Below are 24,264 nucleotides of genomic sequence, written 5' to 3'. Positions count from 1 at the left end.
AATAATGACATTGGGCATGTTGCTGAAGTGACATAAAAGCAACTCCTCCTTATCTACATGCTTATTTGGATATTCCAGTTGAAATCCATACACCTCCAATGGAAGACATGGTCTTAACCTCCCACACAGCGGGTATAGATTTCAAATGGGGTCACTCATTCAGGTAACCCCACTTGAAATTCACACCTTTCCCTGTGTGGAAGCATTACTCGTTGACTGCCGATAAACGTCCCAATAAATCGGACTTAGTCACCGGTCAGTTCTCATGATAGATATCCATGGCTAACGATGGTTAACTATGAAAACATGTTAAAGGACATCAAGAAAATTTTCTAAGTTATTTATTTTGAGCTCTTTCGAGTATCGACGAGTAATGGATATATTCTGTAGATTTAGGTTTTGTCTGTGACTGCTAATGTGAGGCCGTCGTGGGTCGTGCAGGGCTCAAACTCGGTGGGTGGGTGTAGCTCTGTCCTGGCAAGAAGAAGTTTATGTTCGTTAAGTCATCCGACCCCGGCCCCCTCCCAGGGGTCATTTGAGGTCAAATGACTAAAAACTGTCATATGGGCATGAAACTAGGTCGTGCGGGACTCAAACTCGGTGGGTGGGTGACCTGGCAAGAAGATGTTTATGGGCGTTAAGTCGTCCGACCCCGGGGCCCCCTCCCAGGGGTCATTTGAGGTCAAATGACTACAAACTGTCATATGGGCATGAAACTAGGTCGTACGGGGCTCAAACTCGGTGGGTGGGTATAGTTCTGTCCTGGCAAGAAGATGTTTATGTCCGTTAAGTCGTGCGACACCGCGGGGCTCCCTCCCAGGGGTCATTTGAGGTCAAATGACTAAAAACAGCCATATGGGCATGAAACTGGGTCATACGGGCTCAAACTCGGTGGGAGGGTGTAGTTCTGTCCTGGCAAGAAGATGTCTATGTTCGTTAAGTCATCCGACCACGGGGTCCCCTCCCAGGGGTCATCTAAGGTCAAATTACTAAAAAGTGTCGTATGGGCATGAAACTTGGTAGGTACAGTCAACATTTAAAGCAGCATTTTTGAAGGTCATTTTGGGGTCATCCAAGGTCACCACGGGTCATCTGAGGTCAAATTAGTAAAAGCTCATATATGGGCATGAAACTTGGTAGGTACAGTCAACATTTAGAGTTATAAGTTTAGGTCATTTTGGGGTCATCCAATGTCACCCTGGGGTCATCTGAGGTCAAATTAGTAAAAATTGTCATATGGGCATGTCACCATCAGCCTGGTAATCGCGCCCAGCCGAGAACCGCCAAATATGGGTAACCGCCTAGTCTATTTTAAAACTGATGCATCAATGACTATGTTCATCATGTCATATAGAGGCCTTGCATGCGACGTATCATCCCGTAAATATGGCGGACTACTCAAATGCATTCAACAAAAGCATGATTGCAATCTACCGTGACAGTTCGTCTCACACACATAATCCTGCACTACGATCAAATAGGTTGATGACAACATTTGATTGAATGGACTGCACTCCGCCATAACTACGGTGAAGGACACGGTTGAAAACCTTTGTTTGGAGCCAATCAATAATTTCATGCAGGGCCTCTATTGTATCATTCTCACATAGATATAGAAATACTAAATTCGTTCACTATCTATATTTTTACTTCTAGTAGAGCTCCAATCTAAGGGTTAAAGTTATGTTTTAGGTTAGGTTAGGATTTTTTTAAAGTACCCAGTACAGTGAACCTTATGGTACAAATGCGTGCGAAAATTTTAGCATAGGCCTATTGAAACTAAACTGGTGAAATATGGGACAAAAGTGGAATAAATTGCATGCAAAGCGCTAAAATGGCATTCTGTGGCTATAAAATGGCCAAATATGAGGTTAATTTCGACACAAACCAATACACAGGCGTTAATATTGGGGGTGATTATATTGACCATCCCCTGGCAAAATATTGTGGCATTTATCCCCCGATCTACGCCTATGTAATTTAGAGCCCTGTGACTCCATCGGTCTCCCTCTCCCTATCCTCCTCCCCCCCCTCCTTCCTTTTTTTCTTCCTCCCCTTGGCGGAAACTCTAATAGGCACAAAGGACCAATATGCGATACGTAATCTATTTCCTCTTCTTTCTATATCCAACCTCCTTGGGCCTACATATTAGTAGGCCTACTGATATATCATACGCTGGCGAAATTACGTAATTAATCGGATTAATTAACATACTGAGCAATAGGTGAAAACAATTTTGACAAAAGGAGTTGTCCTTGTCAATTTGTAGACATGTACTTTTGATTATTTACATAGCTTCTTCTCCAATCACTGTGTAAAACATCCATCCAAAAATCTGATTGCTATTATTATATGGATGAATGGACATATCACAAAAGGATTGCTTATCTCAATAGGGCATGTACTTAAGCATTTTTTAACTGACCGGCGTTATTAGGCGTTTTATCGGAGGTCACCGAGTAATGCCGAAGATCAAAATCGATTTTATGTATTGTGTATGTATCATAGGACGCTTCGTATTAATTGTCTCTATGCGCTTGAGAATTCAACAATATAAATAATGGTAGCTCTATTATAATACACATTAATGTTTTAAGCAGATAAAATTCCAAAATATAATACGTTTTCTGCCTTTGCTTGTCACGTGGTAGGCCTATGTTGAAGTTGCGATTATATTTTTAAATAAGTTTCAGCTGAATAACAAGACAAGTGGCCTAGTGGTCTAAGGCGCTAGGCTCATAGAGTACTAAGCGTTATGCCGCCGTGAGTTCGAACCCCGCCTCTGCCAAACTTTAAAAGAAGTAAATTAAAATTTGACTTTTTTTAATTTCATATTTGGGAAATGTGACTGGGAGAATTTATGTATGGTGTGGAGTGGTGTGATAGGGCATGTACTTTAACTGGCCGGTGCGGTCCGGTGACTAAGTCTTTATTGGGCGTTTTATCGGCAGTCAACGAGTAATGGATTAAGGTCATGTCTTCCATAGAGAGTGTTTGGATTTCAACTACAATAGCCCAGTCCAATCAGTTTTGCTTAAACCATCCAGCTCTATACCATACTTACTTGTACAGTATGTTTTATAAATTAAGCTTGAAAAATCTGGCAAAAACTTGATGATTGTTTTGCAAACATAAAATTTATCATTTTGTAAAATATTCTAAATTTTTCAGTCAAAATCAACAAATTTTGGCAAAAAAAACAGCTGATTTTAGCTAAATAATTTTAACAAAAATTCTCCCAAAGCATAAAATCTGGGTCAGTCAAGCCTGTAAAACAGGATTTTTTTCATCATCTTATAACAGGGTTCGGTTTTTGCCGGCAAAAACCTGTTTTTGCCTGGTTTAAACCGGCAAAAACTGGCAAAAAAATTATGTATAGTCACTCAAATGTTAACAAGTACACAGAAAGCTCATAAACAGTAAACATACAACTTTTAATGAATCATTCACCATATTTTTTGTCTCATCAAGTCCAATGAAAAAGTTTTGAATTTGATATGCCAGATTTCAGTGAAATGCACCAAGTGAGCAATGAAAATGCATGCCTTTAATTTCTTAATAAACTCCTCAACAAAAGTTTGGAAAGTTTTTTCAAGCATCTGTATCTCCAATTATTTGTGACATATTCATATCGTGTTGCATATCACTGGATAGCTACAATACTCCCCATTACAATGACACCCCATTTGAAACAATAACATTTTTCACGGCTGAGTATGCGCCTTGTGAATGTAGTGGGGTCTCAAACAGAAGTGTCATTGTAAAGGGGAGTGTTGTAGCTATTCATTGATATGCAACACGATATGAATATGTTACAAATAATTTGAGATACAGATGCTTGAAAAAACTTTCCAAACTTTTGTTGAGGAGTTTATGTTATTTTTAATTACAAATTCTGGCCTTGTTACACTCCGAAAATAATTTTTTAATTTAATAATTCATTTTGAGATCAAAAATCTGAACTTTAAATCACTTTTTTAGTTTTTTTTTTTTTTTCCGGCAAAAACTGTTTTTGCTAAGCGGTTAAAACCATGGTTAAAACCGCGGTTTTTTCCACCTGCGGCAAAAACCTGCGAACCCTGTCTTATAAAGTATATGTATAGGGCTACCATACAAACCCCCATGTGTGTTTGTTTGTTGTGATTCTATTGCATGCTGTGAACCTGGAGTGACCTATGCTGCCACCCATGTGATGCTGTAGTACCACATTGCAACCTAACAATGTAAGTGAGAACTTTTGCCTGCATGGGACTCCCAATAACAGAAAAATACACAACTATTTTGTGTTTTTTTTTTGCTTAAATTTTTTTCTTGCTAGATGAATCAACTCAATCCTGAATTCAAATTAAATACATTTATTAGGGCGAAAAGATCAGAAACCATTATTTTTAATGTTTTCTTGCAAATCATTAAATTCACAGACTGGTCATAAGTCTAAGCATTCTATATCAAATTTGTAGGGTAAGATATCAATTTTATTTATTTTGCTCTTTCCTCTTTACTAGTATTTTATTATAAGAGAATAAGAAGCCCCTTCAATTCATATATCTTTTGTACAAATTAGTCGTTGTACAATTCTTTTTAGAGTTATTGTTCTACATGTACAAACAAACACAAAAACATACCCTAAAATGCATATTTAATAAATAGCCCCCTGTTTCTCAACTTGATGGGATATGGAACTTTAACTTCTAAGGTCAAACTATAATAATTAAGATTGAGCTGTTTCGTTTTAGCAATTCAAATATTTATAGCTGTATTTTTCTGTAATTGGGAGTAACATAATAAATGGCTAGGAAACTTGCAAAATCACTGTATCGCCTGTACAATACATTGCTAAAATACCGTAAAATTCCATCTACAAGCCTCTAAACAAGGTTTTTTTGACAAAAGAGGCAAAAGGCAGACACCCTTCACAAAACATTACAATACACTGGTTTACTATATTACATGTTTGTTCAGCTATCTGTGTCAGTAATATAGTTGCTCAAACTCCAAATAATATTTTTGTGGAGGGTGTCTGCCTTTCGTAAAAAAAAAACCCTTTTTTTTGCTGTGATGCTGAGAGTGCAGTGAATAGTGTTAACCAGAATGTAGTGATTAAATTTTTATTAATATTGATAATTTACAAACAATCTTTTAAAAAAAAGTATTGTTTGCTTAGTTTGAGAATTAAAGAAACTGTGATCTGAAACCCAAGGAAGTAACAAAATCAATAGTTGACTTAATGTGTACAGATCAATAGGGCATGAAATGGAGTAAACTGCAACTTTTGAATTTGCATCTTGGGTTTTTGGATCATCATGTCTTTATTTCTTGACCAATTTTGTGCCTATTTTTGCATTTTTCTCAAAAATTATAGCGCATTGGTGACAAGTAAGGTATGTAAATTATAGGGCAAGGACTACAACTACTGCACTGGAAATTTTATTTCGCACAGACAGCAGTTGTGGAGTTGCAGTCAAAAATGAGGGAAAACCAGTATTTGATCAATACATCAATAACTACTTGCCTTGAGTTGCTGAATTTTCAGAGCAATAGTAGTAGTCCTTGCCCCTACAATATGCATATCTTAATTGTCACCAATGCGTTATAATTTTTGAGAAAAATGCAAAAATAGGCAAAAAAATGGCCAGGGGTGTAGTACCCCCTTAAAGATGATTCTGATTATGGCATATCTGTCTTTGTTTATGGTATACAGGGGTCAAAAATAACTGGTACCTGAATTGCTTTGCAGTCTGTATATTAAAATCACTTTGTGTTTGTTTTTAATTCTCATATTGATGACATGTTCTTCTTCGTTTCTTATTGCAGACCCTGACAAATGCCTTTCGATATTATGACACAAGCCAAACTGGTTGGATAAACATTGGATATGAGCAGTTTCTAAACCTTGTTTTCAGCTTAAAACAATGACCATGTTTGTATTAAAGGACTGCTGTACAAAATTTGTGTAATATAATGTACATGATTTTCCGAGAAATTAGTCTCACGATTTGATGAAATAAGGAGAGAATATTGAGTGCTTGTAACCAGAACTGGCTACATGTAATGCTAGTTTCATATTTTATGCCGCTTGCCGCTGAGCGGTGTGACACTTCATCATGCCGCTTGTACTTTCTGCCAGCCCATCGGCAAACCGCTGAGTGGCAGCGGCATGACTCTGAAAGCCATGCAATGTGGACGCTCAGCACCGCTCCAAAATCTTATTCTGTTCTCATACATTAGAGTAGCACCTCGTCGAGTTGACTTGAATTCAACTCATAGTGATCTGCCGCTTTGGGTAAAGCGGTGGAGTGATCGACAAATCAGCTTACCGTTGGTCACCACTGGCGTTTCTGGTGCGACTGCCAGTGCTGTACGGTGCAAAAACTGATTGAGGAGCCAATGGCTCCTAACTTTATAAATTAAGGCGCCCAAATTTTGCTCCCAAGTAAAAAACTGAGGCGTCAACGCACCGTATTCCAACTTTTCTCAAGTCATTCTGCCACAATGTTTATATCTACGTTCAATTTTAAGGGGGTTTCCCTGTCACAGCCACATGTTGCGTTGAATGAATCATAGCTGCTGTACTCAATCAACATACTCCATACACAGCATGTACTGTGTAGGCCTATAGATATGTTTTCCAGAAAGTCCCCATTGAGATGTCATGATATTCATAGCTGTACATTTGTACTATTGAACACTACATTATTTACACATTTTGCATTTGCTGGCGAATAAAAGCTTCAACAGTTGGTCGCCATTGGCGCCAAGGATTAAAGGTTTAGTCGCATCAGAAAAAATCTAAAAAAGCCTAAATTGGTCGCACCGTACAGCACTGGCGACTGCACAGTGAAGCAAAATCGTTGTCAGAGCGACAGGAAAGTATGAAACCAGCATAACAACCAGTAGCCAGTTTAAGTTCTAAGCTGTTATTGAAGAACCCAAGAATGTAGCAGATAACAATAAACATGTTTCTACTGAGCAAAAGGTTAACAGGTAGTGTGGGGTGATGTGAGGTAATACACGGCCCCAGTAGAAACATGAAAAGAAAGAGCTGGGTAACCTCACTGTCAACGACATAGTTAACGCATATAGTGGGTGATGTGCGATGAGGTTCCATGAATAAACAGTATGGGTAGCATTGGTTACACCAAAAGTCACTTGAATTATGATATTCTACAATACAGTGCATGTGATCCAAATTTGACCTTAAGCAGCTTGAAGGTAGCGAAAAAGTTTTTCCGTTCTATAAATGCCAAAATTGATACATATTGATATTTTTGCACAAAAAAAAAAATTGGTGTTGCCAATAAATACATGAAAAACCAAAGGTACATGCAATGTTCTTGCATTTTTCACAGTATGTTGTGTGAAAAATTATTTTTCTAATTTAACTTGTCCCAAAAAAGTGAACCTGCCAAAAATGATAGATGAAAATAAAGCGCCCTAGTTCTTTTCCAACAAAAGTGGTTCTCTAAAAAGCCAAATGGCTAATTATTGGCCCTTGTTTCTCTCAGCTGCTAGCATGAGGGAGTTACCCCCTCCCATGTCTGCAGTACTGCTTGGGGAAATTACCTTCTGGGGAAACATTTATGTGTATTCAATGAATGTTTTGTTTCTATTTTAGACGCTGTCTGCTTCATTTCAAGCCCACGATAGAAACCGCAATGGATGGATTCAAATCGGCTATGAGCAATTCCTGACACTAGTCTTCAACTTGAAGAACTAATAATATCATCTTGATTTTCACGTACTGACGAATCACAGATAAATATAAACTGGTACCTTTGTATTATACTAACTATAGAGGGTGAAGTAGGATTTTGCCATTGTCACTGCCAGCACTTAGTGAATCTTGTAGGAAGCTACACTGGTTACATAGGGGTGGTTTTATGATAATCTGGTATTTGATATTATGTGGAAATCATATTACGCTATTCCAGTTGAAATCCATACACCCCCTATGGAAGACATGACCTTAATCTCCCACACAGGGGGTGTAGATTTCAAATCGAGTCACCCATTCAGGTTACTTTCATTTGAAATTCACACACCCTGTGTGGAAGATGAGGTCATGTCTTCCATAGGGGGTCTATGGATATTAATTGGAATAGGAGATTATAGATGTACTTGACATAAACAATTAAACATACAGATGTAGTATTGGTCATTCTGTAGGCTGTATGAGCAAGCTTTACAATAGTCTTCAACTTGTCAAAACTGATCATATTTTGAGTTTGGCAGAATCCCGTACAGCGATTCACCTCTTAGAGGACAAAGGGTCAGGCAGTAGACAGCCAGAGAGCAGTATATCAATTACTAGTATTTAACTGTCACAATTTATTTATTCAGTATGATAAGGGAGCTAAGGAGGGCGGCATACAGGATTAGTTAATGGTGTTGTGCCATGTCATCTGATCCCTGTCCTCCAATTCAAGAACATGAACCTGAAAGATGAATTGCTATTCAACATTTTGCCAAACTCATAATGATATTTCTATGTTAGTTGTAGTCTCATTTGACCAGGCCAAAGGAGTCCATTTTGAAACTTGAGTTATCATCATGATCAGCTTGCTCTGTAACCAGAAATATGGCTATTCCATACACCCCCATGGAAGATGACTTTGATGTATTTTATTGGTCCTTATTTTTGTCTTTCGTCTGACGAGATAAGATTGCACCACTGTAAACAAACATTGAAAGGTGATATTAGTTATTCCATTGGTTCTGAAATTATCACACCTTGCTCAAAAATTTCAAATTTCTTAGAACTGAAATTGAAACTTCCATGTACTAATATTTATTATAAAGAAACCATAAAACAAACATTTTTTCATTCTTTTTGAGAAAAATAGTGTTTAGGGGCTGTGCAGTAATTATGAGCCCTGGGGTAGGGTAAAATTGGGGGAGCAGACAATTTTTGGCAGGCTGAGGGGGGAAGCAATTTTTGGCAGGTCGATAGGGGGAGGGGACAAGCAATTTTTGATAAATTTAAAATTTACCCCGGCTCATAATTATTGCACAGCCATTGGGCTACCAAATCGTGGGTTTGGCAACCCTGGTGAGCCTCTGAATATATCACATTGATCCCATCATATGCTTAAACTATTATATACCTCTAGTGTTGATAGGCTGTAGCTGTTTCAGGCTCTCATAGTATTTTACTTAGACATCTTGATGTATGATTTGTGTAATGACATAGGGTAAGACCCAATTGATACTCTGATTTCCAGACAAGAATAAATTTCATTTAAAACATATAAATGGAACTTTTGACCAATTAAAAAAAATTTGGAGCAAGAGGCCAATAGAAAACAAAAAATGTAGATGGGATGAAGGTCAAAGTAGGTAGTACGGTACATGATCAGGTAAACAGGGTTAAAAAAAAAAAGAAGTATCATCAGGTGAGCTGTCTCCCTCTCCACACCCCAGGGTCCACACTGAAACTCTGAAAGGTAAATCAGTTTTCAGACTGTAATGAAAAATTAAAAGCTGCAAAAATGTATGTTTTGAAACAAGACTAGCAGCCCTGTTGTAGACCTTGATAATGGAAAATTTCCATATGTTTTTGGTATCACAAAGATATGAAACAATTAAGTAGTCGAGTATCATTTTGGTCCAATAAATTTATATTTGAAATGTGAATATATTGTAAATGTACAGTATGTAGTTGTAAGTTTAGTACTTTTTACTAATCAGAGCACATACAGTATAATTCTCTCGGTCGGGGCCACGTCACATCCATTCATGCATTGGAGTGAAAACAACTTATCGCATATTTTTATTTGCAGAGAGTCGAACCTGGCAAAATAGTGTGATAGCTTGTGGTACACTCCAGAGTTAAGTGAATGCGAATGTTGTTTTCACTCCAGTGCTATTGTCCGCCGGTTCATGCCCAGATGTCTGACCGACAGAATATGGCAAATTTTACACAAACCTCCGGTATACAAAGCATAGGTCATGGCTTCATAGAAACAATGTAGAGATGACTTCTTGCATGTTGATTTATATTAACTTTTCAGCACGTATGAAATATCAACTAGGCAGAATCTTGTATGACAACCGATTCCATCAGCAACTTTTGTGACACCTTACCACAACCAAATAACAGCGCTATTCATTTTATTTACAGTAATCACAAAATATGAACCTTTTAGTCTGTTACTTTATCCATTTTAAAATCAAAGTATTGAAAAAAGAATGTCTTTCTGGCGGCAATCAGTTTCATAGTGTTTTGGTCTAGGGCTTGCCAAACTGGATGCTTATGCTTCGAATCTCGGAACTAAAACATCTTCTTTTCTTTATTAGTTTATAAGATAAGGCGATGTTAAAGAGAGCAAAACATTTATTGCAAATTGATACTTATTTGATTATTTTTCAGTTTTGGATTCAATTTAATGAATAGCTGCCTTTTGGGACAAGTGAATCAGTTGTGGTACTGTACCACAAGTTGCAGACGGAATATGGAATATGCATAATGATCTTGCTATCTTCATAAAGCATGCATTCGGTAACAACATCCAATTTATGACCAGGATCACGGGTGCACCGTCAGATTGAAAATGTTGTTGAGCTTTCGTCATGCATGGATCTGACTTCATCAGGACTTCATCATCTTGATTTATGGTGTATTGTTTGTGGAAAATGTCTTAATTCTATGTCCTGAAAGTATCATTTCTTAATTTAATGTAATAATTTTGTATTTTCATAATAGATGTTTTAATTATGAATTGTAAATTGACAAAAATGATAATGAAATTAAAATCAGACGAAATAAAAAAAAAAAGGTGGTATTAATGTATTCATTTCAAGTCTTGCCCTACCATTAAAACAATGTTTCCAAATTTTGAGTTGTATTGCTCCAGTCGTTTTGATATGAGAAGCAAAGACATGTTACATACATGTATAACAGTGCTATCTTCACTAGATAGCATAACAACATGGCTATCGTCAATAGTTATCTGCAGTAGATTGATTATAACAGTAGCATGTAATACACTCTTCATTAGATATAACATTGCTATCTTCAGAAGATAGCATAACAACATTGCTATCAATACTTCTCTTCAGTAGATAGCTTATAACACTGCCTTTGTTAGATATAACATTGCTATCTTCAGAAGATAGCATAACAACATTGCTATCAATACTTATCTTCAGTAGATAGCTTATAACACTGCCTTTGTTAGATATAACATTGCTATCTTCAGAAGATAGCATAACAACATTGCTATCAATACTTATCTTCAGTAGATAGCTTATAACACTGCCTTTGTTAGATGTAACATTGCTATCTTCAGAAGATAGCATAACAACATTGCTATCAATACTTATCTTCAGTAGATAGCTTATAACACTGCCTTTGTTAGATATAACATTGCTATCTTCAGAAGATAGCATAACAACATTGCTATCAATACTTATCTTCAGTAGATAGCTTATAACACTGCCTTTGTTAGATATAACATTGCTATTTTCAGAAGATAGCATAACAACATTGCTATCAATACTTATCTTCAGTAGATAGCTTATAACACTACCTTTGTTGGATATAACATTGCTATCTTCAGAAGATAGCATAACAACATTGCTATCAATACTTATCTTCAGTAGATAGCTTATAACACTGCCTTTGTTAGATATAACATTGCTATCTTCAGAAGATAGCATAACAACATTGCTATCAATACTTATCTTCAGTAGATAGCTTATAACACTGCCTTTGTTGGATATAACATTGCTATTTTCAGAAGATAGCATAACAACATTGCTATCAATACTTATCTTCAGTAGATAGCTTATAACACTGCCTTTGTTGGATATAACATTGCTATTTTCAGAAGATAGCATAACAACATTGCTATCAATACTTATCTTCAGTAGATAGCTTATAACACTGCCTTTGTTAGATATAACATTGCTATCTTCAGAAGATAGCATAACAACATTGCTATCAATACTTATCTTCAGTAGATAGGTTATAACACTGCCTTTGTTAGATATAACATTGCTATTTTCAGAAGATAGCATATCAACATTGCTATCAATACTTATCTTCAGTAGATAGCTTATAACACTGCCTTTGTTAGATATAACATTGCTATCTTCAGAAGATAGCATAACAACATTGCTATCAATACTTATCTTCAGTAGATAGCTTATAACACTGCCTTTGTTAGATATAACATTGCTATCTTCAGAAGATAGCATAACAACATTGCTATCAATACTTATCTTCAGTAGATAGCTTATAACACTGCCTTTGTTGGATATAACCTTGCTATCTTCAGAAGATAGCATAACAACATTGCTATCAATACTTATCTTCAGTAGATAGCTTATAACACTGCCTTTGTTAGATATAACATTGCTATCTTCAGAAGATAGCATAACAACATTGCTATCAATACTTATCTTCAGTAGATAGCTTATAACACTGCCTTTGTTGGATATAACATTGCTATTTTCAGAAGATAGCATAACAACATTGCTATCAATACTTATCTTCAGTAGATAGCTTATAACACTGCCTTTGTTAGATATAACATTGCTATCTTCAGAAGATAGCATAACAACATTGCTATCAATACTTATCTTCAGTAGATAGGTTATAACACTGCCTTTGTTAGATATAACATTGCTATTTTCAGAAGATAGCATATCAACATTGCTATCAATACTTATCTTCAGTAGATAGCTTATAACACTGCCTTTGTTAGATATAACCTTGCTATCTTCAGAAGATAGCATAACAACATTGCTATCAATACTTATCTTCAGTAGATAGCTTATAACACTGCCTTTGTTAGATATAACATTGCTATCTTCAGAAGATAGCATAACAACATTGCTATCAATACTTATCTTCAGTAGATAGCTTATAACACTGCCTTTGTTGGATGTAACATTGCTATTTTCAGAAGATAGCATAACAACATTGCTATCAATACTTATCTTCAGTAGATAGCTTATAACACTGCCTTTGTTAGATATAACATTGCTATCTTCAGAAGATAGCATAACAACATTGCTATCAATACTTATCTTCAGTAGATAGGTTATAACACTGCCTTTGTTAGATATAACATTGCTATTTTCAGAAGATAGCATATCAACATTGCTATCAATACTTATCTTCAGTAGATAGCTTATAACACTGCCTTTGTTAGATATAACATTGCTATCTTCAGAAGATAGCATAACAACATTGCTATCAATACTTATCTTCAGTAGATAGCTTATAACACTGCCTTTGTTAGATATAACATTGCTATCTTCAGAAGATAGCATAACAACATTGCTATCAATACTTATCTTCAGTAGATAGCTTATAACACTGCCTTTGTTGGATATAACATTGCTATCTTCAGAAGATAGCATAACAACATTGCTATCAATACTTATCTTCAGTAGATAGCTTATAACACTGCCTTTGTTAGATATAACATTGCTATCTTCAGAAGATAGCATAACAACATTGCTATCAATACTTATCTTCAGTAGATAGCTTATAACACTGCCTTTGTTGGATATAACATTGCTATCTTCAGAAGATAGCATAACAACATTGCTATCAATACTTATCTTCAGTAGATAGCTTATAACACTGCCTTTGTTAGATATAACATTGCTATCTTCAGAAGATAGCATAACAACATTGCTATCAATACTTATCTTCAGTAGATAGCTTATAACACTGCCTTAGTTAGATATAACATTGCTATCTTCAGAAGATAGCATAACAACATTGCTATCAATACTTATCTTCAGTAGATAGCTTATAACACTGCCTTTGTTGGATATAACATTGCTATCTTCAGAAGATAGCATAACAACATTACTATCAATACTTATCTTCAGTAGATAGCTTATAACACTGCCTTTGTTGGATATAACATTGCTATCTTCAGAAGATAGCATAACAACATTGCTATCAATACTTATCTTCAGTAGATAGCTTATAACACTGCCTTAGTTAGATATAACATTGCTATCTTCAGAAGATAGCATAACAACATTGCTATCAATACTTATCTTCAGTAGATAGCTTATAACACTGCCTTTGTTGGATATAACATTGCTATCTTCAGAAGATAGCTTATAACAATATTGTGTAATACTGTCTTTGTTAGATAAAACATTGCTATCTTCAGGAGATAGCATAATAACATTGCTATCGCGTATATTGTCAACCGTAGTCGAACGCCTTAACGATTGAGCTAACTTGACTGCACATATATTATATAACATTGATATCGCAACAACATTACTATCATCAATACTTATCTTCAGTAGATAGCTTATAACGGCAGCGTGTAATACTGTCTTTGTTAGATATAACATTACCATCTTCAGGAGATAGCATAACAACATTGCTATCGTCAATACTTATCTTCAGTAGATAGCTTATAACATTGCTATCTTCAGTAGATAGTGTAACAACATTGCTTTCATCAGTAATATCTTCAGTAGATAGCTTATAACGCTGCCTTTGTTCGATATAACATTGCTATCTTCAGTAGATAGTATAACAACATTGCTATCGTCAGTAGATAGCATAGCTTATAACACTGCCTTTGTTAGATATAACATTGCTATTTTCAGTAGATAGTATAACAACATTGCTATCGTCAATACTTATCTTCAGTAGATAGCTTATAACACTGCCTTTGTTAGATATAACATTGCCATCTTCAGTAGATAGTATAACCGTACATTGCTATCGTCAGTAGTTATCTTCATTAGATAGCTTATAACACTACCTTTGTTAGATATAACATTGCTATCTTCAGTAGATAGCATAACAACAATGCTTTCATCAGTAGTTATCTTCAATAGATAGCTTATAACAACAACGTGTAATACTGCCTTTGTTAGATATAACATTGCCATTTTCAGTAGATAGCATAACAACATTGCTATCGGCAATAGTTATCGTCAGGTGGCTTATAACAGAAGCCCTTAATACTATCTTTGTTAGATAAACTCGCTTTATTGAGTACATCATAACAAAATATTGTGCAATAGAAGGAAATGAACAACTATGGGAATTCCAAGTGAAGTCACCCTAGGCTTATACCATTCAAAATAGATCATTTCGGAAAATCCCAAAAAGCATTTGCGATTTACTGTGCGAAGTTGGCCGCTAACGATGTGTGCATCGGCCTGACATGACAAATAATGAAACTAAAGGGTTAAAATCTTGACATTTGATTTCGATCAAATTTTAATTTGGTTATTCTTTGCCAAATATTAGAAAATATTATTGGTAACAACTGACAAGAAAGTTTTCTGATCATTTTAATGAGGTAAAATAGAAGAAAACTCACTTACTATCTTTGCCGCTTAACCCTCTATGGGCGATTATATCACCCCACCCACAGTTGCTCACCTCTCCATAAAAAACAAAAATATTCACAACTCCAAAAAGATACAAATATAACTCTTCGCAAATGGAATTATTTATTTTTTGGAAGTAAAATTATTCAAAATCACTTTATAGTCAGTGTTATTAAGACAATAATCGATCATGTATCAGGTATTTCATGTGTTTTGACTACCAGTAACGTTCTGACTTTGTCTGAAGAAGAATATTGTGTAATATAAGGAAACTAAAAAGTCAAATGGAAATCCCCGTTAAATTACTTGTATGCCATTCAATATAATGGGTGAATGGGTGACCTTGTAAACAACTGCCCTTTATATAGCTATTTTAGTTGTTGTTTTTTGTCATGGACTGTATTGGGACTTTTCCAATAGGCCTATACTCATAGTTATTGAAGCAAAAAGTACACATAATACAATATACTGTATAGCAATGAAGAAGTCGCCAAATGTGTTCTAGGTTATAACCCGATAAATGAAAGAATCATTACCATTCGTATCCAAGGCAAACCAATGAATATGTCAGTAATCCAGGCATACGCACCCACCTCTGCATCAAGTGATGAAGAAATCCAACAATTCTATGACCAGCTACAACAGGCCATAGACAGCATTCACAAGAGAGACATTCTTGTCGTCACAGGTGACTTCAATGCTAAAGTTGGAGCAAGGAGTACCAATACATATGTGATGGGCAGTAATGGCTTAGGAGAACAAAATGAGAGGGGAGAGATGCTTGTTGACTTTTGCCAAGAGAATAAATTTGCAATCATCAACACCTACTTCAAACAACACCCAAGACGACTATATACCTGGTCATCACCAGATCAAAGCACCAGAAATCAGATTGATTACATCTTGGTACAAAGAAGATGGAAATCTAGTTTCATATCTGCGAAGACCCTCCCAGGAGCGGACTGTGGATCTGATCACCAACTTCTGATATCTACCATGAAAATGAAACAAGGAGGATCAAGCGACAGCGAAAACCAGCCAGATTTGATGTAAGCAAGATCAATGACCAATACAGAGTGGAAGTTAAGAACCAGTTCCAGAGTCTAATGGAGACTGACTCCGAAGAATCTACTCCAGAAGAACTGTGGCAAAACATCAAGAAAGCAGTGACAGAAACAGCTCAAGGGACTCTTCCCAGATGTAAGAGGAAGAAAAAACCCTGGCTCACAGAAGAGGTCTTCAAATTGGCTGATCAAAGAAGAAAGGTTAAAGCAAATGGTTTGAAGAACAAAGATCAACGTGGAGAGTATCGTGAGTTGAACAGGAAAATCCAGCAACAAATCAGAAGAGATAAAACTTCTTTCATCACCAAGAAATGTGCTGAAGTGGAAAAGGATAGTGTATCAGGCAACACCAAAGATATGTATAAAAATATCAAAGCACTGACTTCCAAACCTGTTCCAAGACTCAACGTACTGAAGGATGAAAATGGAACCATCCTAACGGAGGTTGAAGAAATTAAATCAAGATGGAAACAATACTGTGAAAAATTATATGCATCTCAAGAAGACAATGCAGAGGAGGAAGATGGGGTTGAAAGCGAAGACACTGACAGTGAACCAGAGATCCTGTTGAGTGAGGTTAACCAAGCAATGAAGAGGCTCAAGAATGGTAAATCACCAGGAATTGACAACATCCAGGCAGAACTGTTGAAAGAGAGTGAAGGGAAGGTGTTGCAATAATTCACAGACTATGTAACAAGATTTGGCACAGTAAAGAATGGCCAGAGGACTGGAAAAAGGCTGTATTCCTACCTTTACCAAAGAAGGGAGACACAAGGGAATGTGCTAACAACCGCACCATCGCCTTAATTTCACATGCTAGTAAAGTCCTCCTCCATATCATTGCTGAGAGAATTAGAAATCATCTTGAGAATGAATTACCACCAGAGCAGGCTGGCTTTAGAAGGGAAGAGGGACAAGAAACCAAATTGGCAATTTGAGGAATTTAATGGAGAAAAATAGGGAATTCCAGCAACCATTATACCTTTGCTTCATTGACTACTCAAAGGCATTTGATTGTGTGCAGCATAGGCAGCTGTGGAGAATAATGAAAGAAATGGGGTTCTCCGAGCATGTGACTGACCTGATTTGCTCATTATATCACAACCAAGAAGCCACCGTTAGAACAGAGAGTGGAGACAGTGAGTGGTTCACTATTGGCCAAGGCGTTCGTCAAGGATGCATTCTGTCACCGTACCTTTTCAACATATATGCAGAGTACATCATGAGGAGAGCATTTGTTGGTGTTACAGGTCAGGTGTCAGTCGGAGGACGAAAGATTAACAACCTCAGATACGCTGACGACACCACCCTTATTGCAAAGTCATCAGATGAGCTTCAGGACCTTATAGACAGAGTAAAAGCAAATAGTGAGGAATTTGGGCTGCATCTCAATGTCAAGAAAACAAAGATAATGATCTGTGGAGGAGATACAAATCAGCAAGTGAAGGTGAATGGAGAAGATGTGGAACAAGTTGACACTTTCAACTTTCTGGGATCACTAATAGACAATGCAGGGGCAGTTCCCAGGAAATCAGAAGACGCCTAGCCATGGCAAGATCATCGGCAATTGCGTTGACAGATATATGGAAAGACAGAGGTATTTCTAAAGCTACCAAGATTCATATTATGGATGCTCTGGTTTTCCCGATTGCCTTGTATGGCTGTGAAACGTGGGCGGTTGGAATGACAGATAAGAAAAAAGATCATGGCGTTTGAAATGTGGTGCTGGCGGAAGATGCTGAGAATATCTTGGAAAGAACATAAGACCAACGAATTTGTAAGAAACCAAATTGGAGACCATGCTTCCGTGTCCCATAAAATAGATCGTTTTAAACTGGCGTATTTTGGCCACATTTCTAGAAGAGATGGTGACAGCATTGAGAAGATAATTATGCAAGGTCACATAGAAGGCAGTCGTAGAAGAGGTAGACAGAAGCTTAGATGGACTGATGGAATTAAACAATTAACAGGCCTTTCTCTCGTCGCAGCCCACCGTCTGGCTCAAGACAGAAGCTGCTGGAATACCATCATCAACAGGGTCACAAAGGGTCAGTCATGACCCATAGGACCACGACGACGTATAGCATATTGAATTCAGCTTTCAACGTTAACAGCAAACTATTATGAAGTGTATATTGGGCAAGTACATTGGATAAAGCAATAGTTATAGAATAAAGAAGTGCCTTTGATGGTGTCATTGATTAACATACTTCTTGCAAATGAAAGTGAACCATCAGATTGGAGCTTTAATTGCAGTAGAAAAGCGAAGACAACGGACGACTCAGTAACTGTTGTTTCAGTAAATCGGAAGCGGGAATTGAAGGTGTTAATGTCGAATTCCGTTGAGCATTGAGAACTGACATCAGCTCTGCAACATATATGTGGGTAAAACAGACATCAGAAACAAACTGTCTATGTGACGTGACAGAGGGGAAAATGCCTATAATATGTAGGTAACAGACATCAGAAACAAACTACATGTGTATGTAACAGACAATGGATCGACAGAAGCAAAATGAATTATTGGTTTTGAATTGATAGAGTTTACTCCGGGATTTTACAATGTTTACGTGCGTCAGTCTTACCTGATTCTTTGAACGGACTTGTCGCGGCTGGCATCAGTGTACTTTGATACAAAGAAGATTTCATTATGTACAAATTATCGGTCTGTTGCATTGATTAAAACAAATTATCAAACCACTGTGTGGAAATACGCAAATCTAATAACTGCTTAATACGGGTAACCGCTTACACGAAAAGACTCCATGTTCTTTACCTCAGTTAAGGTTCCGATGTAGGCCTATTGTTGGTCGAAGCAGCAGAAAAAAAGTAGTTCACAGCATCTTGCGAATTGTAGTGAGCTTTAGCAAAATTGCATTGCTCAATTCATAGCGAGCGTGTAGAAGAATTAAAATATCACATAATATACTTTTGTACGTCCTGTGGTTCTTGAGTTATGTTGTAAAGAGGGCTGAACAATAACACTTTTGTAAAACGTACATAACTCATTAACAACAATAAATTAAGCAAGTTTTCAAAGTATATGATTTGTTAAATGAACTTTTGCATTTTTTTGGGCTGCTTCGACCAACAATACCTCGTGTACCCTTAAACCACATAAACATATTGATACACATTAAGTAGACTCTTTCGGATTGGTCTACAGTGCTTCATTTTTGACGTTATACCAATGATCGAACCGTTTACATGATGACAGGCAGATCGTATTATTATCTTCTCCTGTCTACGCTTGTGATGACCTGTGTAGATTTGACAGGGTCACAAGAGATGGAAAGCTACAAGATTAGACGATGTCAAAATCAGGACTTCAGTATCACACGGAATGATTCAGTTATAATTCAAACCTACAAGAATGAGACGTGCAACTTCACTGTGTCCTCTTTTAATAGCCGCGGAATTGCGGTGAATGTTCTTGGTTTGTCTTCGTGGTCTTTTTATGATTACTTTATCCTGAAAGAATCGGGAGAAGACTGCTTCAATGGGTCTTTTGGCTGGATTGGATCCATGGCGTTAAAAGCATGCGCGATGCTTCTTAATTGTAGCACAGTACATGTCACCATAAGAGCTTCGTCCATACTGGAAATACAAGAGCGTAGTATGATCTCATCAGAAAATGACATCGAATTGCTTGAATCAGTGAAACTTCATGTCTCGGAAAACCTTCAGTTTCACCAGTGTAAAAATATCCATATTGTTGCTGAAACGTATCAAATTCCATATTACGCCATTTCTTATGTTCAACTGCAAGAGTTCAACCCATCTCTGAAGATAACATTACAAGGTGATCCGTTCTTCAATCCATATGAACTACCTGGATTGGACTTAGGTCCTCCAGATGATATAGTTTTGGCTGAATTTCCAGATTGTCCTGTTGGTTGCTCCTGTTCCATACGCTTCCAGATGTTTCTTGCTGATTGTCCAGGTGTGTCCGTTAATACAATTCTATTGATCAGCGAATATTCTACCCTGATATCTACGAACCCCATTGCATTAGACCTCTCTGATAAAGAACTTACTCACATAGAACCCCACAGCTTCTTCACTCTATCCGATGTTTCCACTTTATTGCTGAGTCAAAATCGGATCAGTACCATAGTACCGGGTATTTTCGAAGGTATAAGAAACATCCATACATTGGACTTGTCATTTAACCAAATCTCAAGTATAGAAGTGGACTCATTCTCGCCTTTGTTTACGCTTAAACGGTTACTCTTAAATGTAAATAAGTTAACTTATATTGCACACAGTTGGGTAGATGGATTAGTCAATGTACAAGTACTGTATCTAGGTAGAAATGATATAAGGAAAGTACAGATAGATATATTTTCTGAAATTCAGAATACAAAAGTCTTATCTTTACCTAATTGCCACTTGTCCGAAGTACCAAACCTGACTAATGAACTGCTTTTGTTGGATCTTGCATCAAATCAGTTCTCAAGTTTTCCATTGGATCTGCCAAAGAATTTGACCCACGTATCATTTGACAACAATCAACTTTCCTTTCTGAACCAAACAATTCGTGACAATAAATCCATATTGAAATCACTGGTCTTATCACGGAATGATGTATCTTATATTCCAAATGCCATGTTCAGTAATAGTTTAAAACGCCTTTATTTGAATTCCACTTCATTAACGAATATAACAATTAACATTTTCAACGGGCTGACAAAGTTGGAGATACTATGTCTGGGCAACAATAGCATCGACACATTGCAGTCAGGTGCATTCAAAGATCTTCGTCAATTACAAAAGCTTTATCTGTATGAAAACAATATGAATATGATACAATTTGACATATTCGGTGGTTTGACCAAATTAAAGGTATTAAATCTAGTCAACAATAGTATTGAATCATTACAGTCGGGTATATTCAGAGATCTTCATCAATTGCGAGAGATTTGGCTGTATGACAACAAACTCAATGTGATAAAAAGTGACCTTTTCCATGGGTTACCATGGTTGGAGATAATACATCTTGGTGACAATATTATTGAATCATTACAAGTAGGTGTATTCAGAGATCTTCATCAATTGAAAAAGCTTTGGATGTTTGGTAACAAGCTTCGAGTAATTCAAGGGGACCTTTTTAATGGGGTGACAAATTTAGAGATATTACATCTGGCTGACAATAGCATTGAATCATTGCCATCAGGTGTATTCAAGGATCTGCAATCATTGCAACAGCTTAGGCTGAATAACAACGAACTGAAAATTATTCAAACTGACCTTTTCTATGGGTTGACAAATTTACAGATATTAGATCTAAGTAGCAATGGCATTGAATCGTTACAATCAGGTGTATTTAGAGATCTTTATCGATTGCAAAAACTTTACCTATATGAAAATCCTATTATGGTGATTCATACAGACAATATCATTGAATCAAGACCACCAGGTGTATTCAGAAATCTCCATCAATTACAAGAACTTTGGTTGTATAACAACAAGCTGAAGGTGATTCAAATTGACCTTTTTCGTGGGTTGATACATTTAAAGGTATTAAGTCTGCGTAACAACAGCATTAAATCATTGCAATCCGGTGTATTCCGGGATCTTCACCAATTGCTAAATCTTTGGTTGAATAACAACCAGATAGCGATAATTCAAAATGACCTTTTCCACGGGATGACAAAGCTAGAGATATTGGACTTGGGTAACAATGAAATTAAATCATTACAGTCAGGTGTATTCAGAGATCTTCACCAATTACAAAAGCTCCATCTGTATGAAAACCAACTCAAGGTGATTCAAATTGACCTGTTCAATGGGTTACCCGATATAATGGAACTAATTTTATATAACAATATCATTGAATCATTACAGTCAGATGTATTCAAAGATCTTCATCAATTGCAAAGGCTTTACTTACATAAAAACAAAATCAGGGTGATTCAAATTGACCTTTTCCACGGGATGACAAAACTAGAGATATTGCATTTGAGTAACAATAAAATTAAATCATTACAGTCAGGTGTATTCAGAGATCTTCACCAATTACAAAAGCTTTATCTGCATGAAAACCAACTCAAGGTGATTCAAATTGACCTATTCAATGGACTAGTAAATTTAAAGAAATTACTTTTATATAACAATTCCATTGAATCATTACAATTCGGTGTATTCAGAGATGTTCACCAATTGCAAAACCTTTTGTTATATAGCAACAAGCTAAAGGTGATTCAAGTTGACCTGTTCCATGAGTTAACAAAGGTAGAGATATTGAGTTTGGGACCCAACAGCATTGACTCATTACCATCAGGTGTATTTAGAGATCTTCATCAATTGCAAAAGCTTTATCTGCATGAAAACAAATTTCAACGATCTTCTTCAGCTGTTAGAACTTTGGCTGAATGAAAATAAACTTAATGTGGTTCAAGATGATCTTTTCAATGGGTTGACAAAATTAGGAAAATTACGTTTGGGTACAAATGACCTTGAATCATTACCTGCTGCTCTATTAAAAGACCTCAAAAGCTTACAAATGTTCGCTATCGATAACAACAGGTTAATTGAACTACCTGAAGATATTTTCCACCACAATAAGGGAATGCCACTAAAGATTTTAGCTATCAGTTCAAACAAAATTAACAAACTTTACCCGCATCAATTTTCAAACTTAGCAGAGTTACTGGCCCTCGACATCCATAACAATGAATTGAAAGAAATCCGAAGTCAATCACTTTATGGATTAAGTAAACTAAAATATCTTAGCCTTGCCATCAACAATCTAACTAAAATATCTAAAAGTTCTTTTACGGGGTTGACTCTGCAGAATAATAGTTATATCAACCTAGATGATCCATCCATATGTTGTTTTCTTGAACCACCAAGTCAGTCTCAATGCGTTCCACGAAATAAGAAATCTCCTTACTTAACCTGTAAACAGCTTCTTCCATCCACCGCAGTCAAATGCTGTACATGGATTTTTGGTTTTTGTGCTTTGTTTGCAAATATCGTAGTGTTCATTTGGGGTTGTGAAAAGATGACGTCTAAATCAGCTGAGGAAAAGCATGTAAAGCAAATTGTTTTCATAACTAATTTAGCTTTAGCCGATTTACTTATGGGTCTGTATTTGTTGCTAATTGCATCTGCGGATCAATATTACAATGAATATTTTCCTTTATATGCTAAACATTGACGAAACAGTGCGTTTTGTATAGCAGCAGGATTTTTATCCGTACTATCAAGTGAAGCATCCCTTCTTTTTCTAACACTCATAGCTGTTGATAGAGTTTGGGCATTTAGAAAAATATTCATAACCCGCAAACTCTTCGGTAAAATGACATCATTTGCATGGGTTATTGCTCTTGCATTAAGTACTGTTACTATCTTTTTGTATGATGATAAATTGTATCAATTTTCAGATGTTTGTATTGGGTTACCATTAATTAGGAGAAAACTGTATGAGAAAATTTATAGAAACGTTGCAATAACGTATCCCTTGGACACGCGAGTTGATCATGTTTCGTTGCAAACATTTACCGAAATTGGCTCAAAACTAGGGAACTATTTCTCAATTGGAATATTTCTTGGGCTCAATTTTCTTTTATGTTTAATGGTAACCTTATGTTACATGCTATTGATCGCGTGTCCAATCATTTTGTAGATCGATTACGACCGAATTGTTACATTGAAATGGAGACAATGTTGTAAATGCATGTTGATGATTCCTTCCACTATCCAGTTGATGTTCCATATTTCCGCGCCTCAACAGATTACTTTAAAGCCATAGTGTGTGATTTGCATAAAGAATAATGTTCCTATTTAAATGTTAGTTTTCACTGATCACATTGTTCCTTTTTAATTTCAAGACAAACAAATGGGATAAAACGAAGAAAATTGCCATTTC

General features: G+C 36.3%; 3 protein-coding genes across 4 annotated transcripts in view; all 3 read left to right on the top strand.

Annotated features, from left to right (window-relative positions):
• The window catches only part of LOC140146467 (programmed cell death protein 6-like), a 35,728-nt gene extending 26,280 nt beyond the window's left edge, over nucleotides 1-9,448 (top strand). The window contains exon 5 of one of the 2 annotated variants that reach the window (XM_072168325.1): nucleotides 7,616-9,448. In XM_072168325.1, the coding sequence (XP_072024426.1) occupies nucleotides 7,616-7,717 (102 nt within the window). In that variant the 3' untranslated portion in view covers nucleotides 7,718-9,448. Of the gene's footprint in view, nucleotides 1-5,814; nucleotides 6,432-7,615 lie in introns of those variants that run through there. The other variant, XM_072168326.1, reaches the window with a different exon arrangement.
• A 6,443-nt stretch (nucleotides 9,449-15,891) lies between these two features.
• LOC140141745 (craniofacial development protein 2-like) lies at nucleotides 15,892-16,380 on the top strand. The gene has a single exon (XM_072163622.1). The coding sequence runs from the start codon at nucleotides 15,892-15,894 to the stop codon at nucleotides 16,378-16,380; it is 489 nt and encodes a 162-aa protein (XP_072019723.1).
• Nucleotides 16,381-16,433: 53 nt separating this feature from the next.
• On the top strand, nucleotides 16,434-17,069 carry LOC140141729 (uncharacterized). Its single transcript, XM_072163621.1, has one exon. The coding sequence runs from the start codon at nucleotides 16,434-16,436 to the stop codon at nucleotides 17,067-17,069; it is 636 nt and encodes a 211-aa protein (XP_072019722.1).
• Nucleotides 17,070-24,264: the final 7,195 nt, after the last annotated feature.

Source organism: Amphiura filiformis, chromosome 2 (genome assembly GCF_039555335.1).
Source record: "Amphiura filiformis chromosome 2, Afil_fr2py, whole genome shotgun sequence".
Classification (NCBI taxonomy): Eukaryota; Metazoa; Echinodermata; class Ophiuroidea; order Amphilepidida; family Amphiuridae; genus Amphiura; species Amphiura filiformis.
Note: the sequence above shows the minus strand (reverse complement) of the source record. Positions and strands in the feature narration are given on the sequence as shown.

Coding starts and splice junctions, on each gene's coding strand:
- LOC140141745 (XM_072163622.1), top strand. CDS start 15,892: ATGTCAGTAATCCAGGCATACGCACCCACCTCTGCATCAAGTGATGAA.
- LOC140141729 (XM_072163621.1), top strand. CDS start 16,434: ATGGAGACTGACTCCGAAGAATCTACTCCAGAAGAACTGTGGCAAAAC.